Source organism: Hylaeus volcanicus, chromosome 5 (genome assembly GCF_026283585.1).
Source record: "Hylaeus volcanicus isolate JK05 chromosome 5, UHH_iyHylVolc1.0_haploid, whole genome shotgun sequence".
NCBI classification, from domain to species: Eukaryota; Metazoa; Arthropoda; class Insecta; order Hymenoptera; family Colletidae; genus Hylaeus; species Hylaeus volcanicus.
The window spans coordinates 13110724-13116895 of record NC_071980.1 but is presented as its reverse complement, the minus strand read 5'-3'; the positions used below and the strand labels follow the sequence as shown (position 1 = coordinate 13116895).

Below are 6172 nucleotides of genomic sequence, written 5' to 3'. Positions count from 1 at the left end.
TCCTCTCATTCGCAAACACGCTTTTCGTAGCACTTCTTGTTCATATCTCACAATTTTGCGAAGACGATTCACGTTCAGAGATGGGCTAAACTCTCATTCAGATAAAGAATTTAACTAATGTTATTAGTTATATGTTAAACACGAATTACAATCAAATTATGCTTCACGTTGAAACGTAAGTTTAGCGGAATAACTACTAGAATAAATCTGTGCACAAAGTCTCTATTCTTTTATTCAAACAAGATTGTGCCCATCACTGTTTGCGGCTCAACTAGTTTATTTATTCCTCCGAGTTCATCGAAATCGTAGCACGTATGAAACCTTGCTGCATCGAACTTCCAACTACCGTTTCCTATCGGCGACGAGGACTCGCGATTGAGGAACCGTCAGTGATAAAATCTGAGGAGCAACTGAAGAGATTCGTGGATCCAGTTCAAACATACTCCACGGTTCACGCGCACTGGTAACTGTATCAGCAGGAACGTTAAGCAAATCCAGCGTGCCACGCTAAAAGCCCTAATTGTTACAGATCTTACGTATCGTTTCGTCGTCTAGAAACACTTCAGACAGGAATTTGCTTATAGGTAAGTAAATGTCCTCGTTCATTCTCGTTCTTTCATCGACGGTTACATTCATCGTCCTGTTCCCATACAGACGTGACACTGTGTATCTTAGCCACTTCCAATAGATGAGTCGAGGTCAATTTAGTTATACCACCATCCAAAAGAGATTCGAGTTAAAAGTATGGAGAAATTTAAATTATTCTTTACCTTCTGTTACAGGAAACTACGTCGTAGTAGCTTTGACGACACTGTCCTCGATCGACAATGTTTACCTCGTGGAATTTATTAACCCTTTGGACTCGAATGTCGCCTCTCAGGGGACGTTGGAAGTCCAGAGGACTTTCGTAGGGATCAGACAAGATAAATTCGTACACTTCCTTGGAGGTTTCCATTCAAGTAGCATTACAATAAATTACATGCTTTCTGTGCTACATTATTTAATACAACATGGTTTCTTTTAGCACATTCTGCAGCAAAATGGCTTCGAGTGCAAAGGGTTAACTGCGTTGTTGGTTGGAAGAAACAGATCAAATATATCTAGTAATAATAAGTAAAAAATAAATATCAGTCTATATTAATATACATTAATGTTAAAAAGTCTTTTCCTATGTTGCAGTCTGTTTCCAAGTACTTAAAGTGTCAAACGTATTTTATTATAATTCGCGTCGCGTGACTAGTTCACGAAGGAAATTTTGAGCATCGCTTTCGAGCGAAGATCAACTCAATTATAGCCTTTCTGTCTGGAGAACCACAGTTCCCACAGTAAAATTCCACTTGCTTCTCGTTACGGGTGTATCGTTGACTTTTGGGACCTTTAGCAAGGTAAACAACGTGGCCATGGTCCGGCATTGTCTTCGTTTCAAACCAATTCGAGCGTTTATCTGTTTTACACGTGAACCGTTTAGTGTCGAGCATTGAATGTGCGAATAACGGAAGGTTTTCTCCGTACACGATGAAACTTTTTGATGTTGCCAGCATCCCCGCGAGGGATATCTAGGCGATGGGAACGCGAACGGGTCAGTTAGGCGAGGCACATCCTCCTGCGCTATTAGGCTACGCGATTAGCGACTCCTTAAGCAAGTCCCGTTGAAACAATACAATACTAAACCAGCGGTAATTAGTACAATTACGCGTTGTAAGTTCAGTTAGAAACTCCGTACGTTGTTGCTTGCATTGTGCATACATGCATGCAACATTGTAGTTTAGCACTTCTGTCTAATAACTTCAAGTTAGCTTGCGTTAGCTTGCATTTTACAACAAACAATAGTGTCTTTTACTTTACAAGTATCGTAAGTGAAATAAATTCGTCAGTCTTGTCAAGTTTGGTGAATTAGCTTTATTTTTTTAACGATGAAGTTTGTGAGCAATCCAGTAACCCTTTCAGACTTGGCGTCCACACTTCAGGACACATAAGACTCATACATTATCGACACTATCGTTTAAGACGAATGTTCTTATTTCTGCACATTAAGAAAGACCAGTTTTCCTCAAAAACTACACTTTATTTTTATTTTTTCCATAGTGATTTTAGCCCAAGTTAACCTTAAAAATTATATGAGTACGAGAAAAAAAAAAGAATACTTCAGGTCTGAAAGGGTTAATTCCACAGTAAGATTCGCAAGGCGAATTGCAAATAGCGTCGAGGCGCGTTGGGTGTTCCATTTCTTCGTTGGACAGTTATCGGAAGTCGCGGGGGAATTCTTATGTATTAAATGCATTATTCATACCCAGGATGCGCGAAAGTGTAATATGAAACGATATTTGGTATTCTCGGTGCGCGTTGAAATCGTGGAATCATACGTGAAAGGAAAACCGAGGATGAGATCCGAACGAGGTAAGCGTAATTGGTCGAAACGGAATGCGAGACTGTAATTCTTTCGATTCTGCCGATACTGACAAATTCCACCTCGTTATCCGTCCAAAAACTTGCGCCGTGACTCCTCGCGCGACGGTAAGAAGCAGCTATAACCGAATACGCTCGTTTCTCGGGAATTTACGAACGTGACAATGTCGAGGCTCGACGGCGTTCACCACTTATCGAGGATTCACATGGAGGATCCTCCTTGGAAAACGAGTTCTAAAATTAAACTAACTTTTTCGGTGGCGGGGGCAATATGAAATGAATTACGAGAATTGCGATAGGTCCTTACTTTAATCATCTCCAGTACGCGTTTTCCGTAATATTTATCATGACTTTTTAGATTATATTTATGCAAAAAGTTTGTTTCATTTCTGGGTTGAACCCCCTGTGTGATAGGAACATTAAAGGTAGTCAGTACTATCGATTTCTATTTGATAGAGAGGATCCTTCGTTTTAAGTGAGAAGTCATGGTGAGAGATTCATATGTATTGCATTTATGGAGCTAGTATTTTTAACCCTTAAATACCTTAAGTTTCAAATTTGATACCGAACTTTTAAATCGAATTCTACACTTGCAATAGGTTTGTTTTTAATATTTGATTCAATCAAATATTTAAAAACAAATTTAATTTGGAAAATCAGGCTTTCAAGGGTTAATATCACCTCGCCCTATAGATTCCTGCTAAGGATTTGGTAGGTCAAGCAATAGTGTGTCCTATCACATTTCAAGATTGATCGTTTATTAATTCCATACTCTCTAAATAAATAATACATAGGAGAATATTTACAAAACCCTTAACTATAATATTTACACATACAAAGTACATCCTCCGCACAGTAATTCTCAAGCTTAAGCAAGTAAAGTTATGTAACAGATACACGCGTATAAAAACAGTAGGAGAGCGAATGAAATGGGGTGGAACTCTCTTTGAGACCACTCTGAGACGTTATTAAACTATCAAAGATTCTTTGGAGTTGCAGAAAGCGTAAACAAACATCAAAGATCCTCTGCAGTGAGTAAATAAAAGAAACGACAACAATTATTTTGCTCTCGTCAAGACTGACGTACCCATTCTTAAAGTAGTTTCGATGCCCACAATGCTTGTATTCATACTATCATAAATTTCTCAAATGGAAATCATCACTAGACCGCGAAATTTTTGGCATTTTTATGCATAAACTATAAAATGCACACAGTATAAAATAATATAAAAAACATTGAAAGAAGAGTCAATATTATAATATTTGCAGAGTCAAATAAATTTCTATTCAGGTTCAATTTTTGTAGGTACGTTTGCAAAGACTTTATTAGAAAAATATGCAGTCTGATCATCGGTATGTTCGTTTCACGAGTGAAAGAAGTTAATCAATCGCTATTCTATGTAACCAATCCATACTTCTCCGCGAAGTTCTCCACTCCCTCGAGTACCCGTCCCGTAAGATCCCACCAGCTGGAGTCCATGTGCGATCTGGAGTGCGCGACAGCTTCCGCCAGATGATTGGGGAACGTGATCTTGTGTCTGGCTATGCTCTTCAGCACCAGGGCCGCGATGTAGATGATGAAGTAGATGCTGAAGTACAAAGGAACGTACCAGAGCTTCTTCCCTATGTAGTAATAAGAGTAGGGCCTCTTGTCGAGCCTCTGGTCGTTCATTTCCGGCTGCTCGGTGTGATCGTGCTCGTGGTACTCCGGTATGTGATCGTAGATCACCTCGTGGTGGAAATCGTGATCGTCGCTGTAAGGAGGATGGTCCAGGTGGCCCGAGTACTCGATCGGTTTCGGTGGTGTGTCGCCGTTGTAAGACGAATCGGATGGAAAATCGGGGTAGTCGGAGTCGTGATCGTGAGAGTTGTAATGAGGGTCTGGTTTGTAGGAGTCCGGAGGCTGAAAATGAAGAGTCGAGTGACGACATTGCTGCTATGAAAGTTTTCTAAAATAATATTACAGGATAAATTTAACGCGTTGACTGCCAAAGTAATAATCGTGAAAATTCTTACGAGGCTAACATTTTGTTTCTATACAATTATAGATGACGAAATCTATAAATCTACATATAATTTTTAATAATAATAATATAATCTACAAATAATTTTTCCCAACACCTCACTTTCAGGATTAACGTATTTATTCCTCGGTGAAAACCCTAGTCGTCCATAAATGGAAGACAGGACTCTTCGTTAAGGAAAATTCCAAAAGCGTCGATAAAAATAAATCTGAATATGATTTGTGAATTTGAAGGGGTTAAAAAATTAAATACTACAAGAGGCAACTACTCGAAACAAAATGTTAATCTTGTAGAGGTATTCGGGAGTTTTAGTCTGACAGCCAACGTTCCGAGGTAATTTTCATGATTTTTGTGCACACAACGTACCTTGTCGTTCGTGTCGAAGTCTTGGTAATCGTTCATCGACAGAGGTTTAGAAATCGGCTTATCGCCGAGGTAGTCCGGTGGCTTGGCAATCGGCTTATCGCTGAGGTACTCCGATGGCTTCGAGTTCGGTTTGTCGTTGAAATAGTCTGGTGGTTTGTAGTCGTAGCTGTCCGAGAATGTTGGCTTAGAGAAGTCGAAGCTGCTCGAAGATGGTGGACCGCTGGGAGAGTCATCAGGTGGTCCACTGGGTGGACCACTGGGAGAATCATCGGATGGGCCACTTGGTGGTCCCATTGGTGGGCCAATTGGTGAAGCATTCGGAGGACCATTCGGTGGACCACTCGGTGGACCACTCGGTGGACCACTCGGTGGACGAATAGGTCTCGAGACTTGTTTCGCGTCGTTTGCAGGACCTCTATTCTTGAAAGAAATGATCGGTGGCGGATGGTATCTGTCTTGAATTGTTTTCTTCGAATTTAACTTTGCTATCATCTCGTGGTCCAGCGTCGAGTATCTATCAATCAAATCAAAGTACAATAATTTTGCTACCTCGAACACCTTTTCGTTTCATCACCTCTGAATAATCAAGTAGTCGTAAATGTTTTTCTGTACCTTACTGGTGAATAATTAGCAGCTTCCCCGTTCTGCAATTTCGGAATTTTCGGCGCAATGTAAACTGGTGACATCGTGATGGCGATGTGTTTGATGCTCCTGCCCTCGTCTTGGGTTCCATTGCTCGGATAGATCATTCTGAACGTGAACGGTGGAAAATTATTTTGCCATTTGTAACGGAAAACTTCATTTCGAGCTACCAGTATTTGTAAATCGAATTCAACAGCGATTAAATAGTTATTTTTATTTTTAAACAAGGAAATCTAACCTGGTGATCCACGAGGTCTGGTCGTTGCTACTATCTGTTTCTTCCTGGCCGTTTCGCGATACTTTCGCGTATGACATCACTTCTGGCAAACTCGTGGCGGTTGATAGGTCCACTAAAAGAAGCGAAATTAATACAGGCATCATCTTGTCTGCCGTCTGAAGATGAATGATCGAGGGACTCCGACTCTGTCTGCTATATAGACTCGTAACTGTAACTGCCGAGCGAGAAACTGTAAATGTATCGTCCAAGCTCCGATTCTAAATATCCTCGTATTTAACTTGTTTCTTAGCTTCCATTCTCTCCACCTAACGACTTTATAATAATTAATGGAAAAATATTCGAGTCCAACGTCACGATTTCTTTTTAATCTCTCTTAGTTTTAATTAATTTCAACGTTGCATAGATTCGCGAACAGACAAAACATCTTCCACGAGCACGAAGGTGCTAATGGCTTCGAACGAGGGTTGACAAAATCGTTCTAATCTGTTCCACAAAC

The 6172-nt window shown here is 40.3% G+C and overlaps 1 protein-coding gene across 1 annotated transcript; it reads right to left on the bottom strand.

The window, feature by feature from the left end:
• Window positions 1–3188: 3188 nt before the first annotated feature.
• LOC128876556 (uncharacterized) lies at window positions 3189–5819 on the bottom strand. Its single transcript, XM_054123021.1, has 4 exons — window positions 5677–5819; window positions 5409–5531; window positions 4797–5310; window positions 3189–4309 (listed from the first exon to the last, which is right to left on the bottom strand). The coding sequence occupies exons 1-4, from the start codon at window positions 5817–5819 to the stop codon at window positions 3803–3805; spliced, it is 1287 nt and encodes a 428-aa protein (XP_053978996.1). The 3' UTR covers window positions 3189–3802.
• Between the last annotated feature and the right edge of the window lie 353 nt (window positions 5820–6172).

Excerpts from the sequence above, each read along its gene's own strand:
- LOC128876556 (XM_054123021.1), bottom strand. The coding sequence starts at position 5,819 with ATGATGCCTGTATTAATTTCGCTTCTTTTAGTGGACCTATCAACCGCC. Across the intron at positions 5,532-5,676 it reads CAGACCTCGTGGATCACCAG|CAATGGAACCCAAGACGAGG; the intron begins GTTAGATTTCCT and ends GATCTATCCGAG. Across the intron at positions 5,311-5,408 it reads GCTAATTATTCACCAGTAAG|ATACTCGACGCTGGACCACG; the intron begins GTACAGAAAAAC and ends TTTGATTGATAG.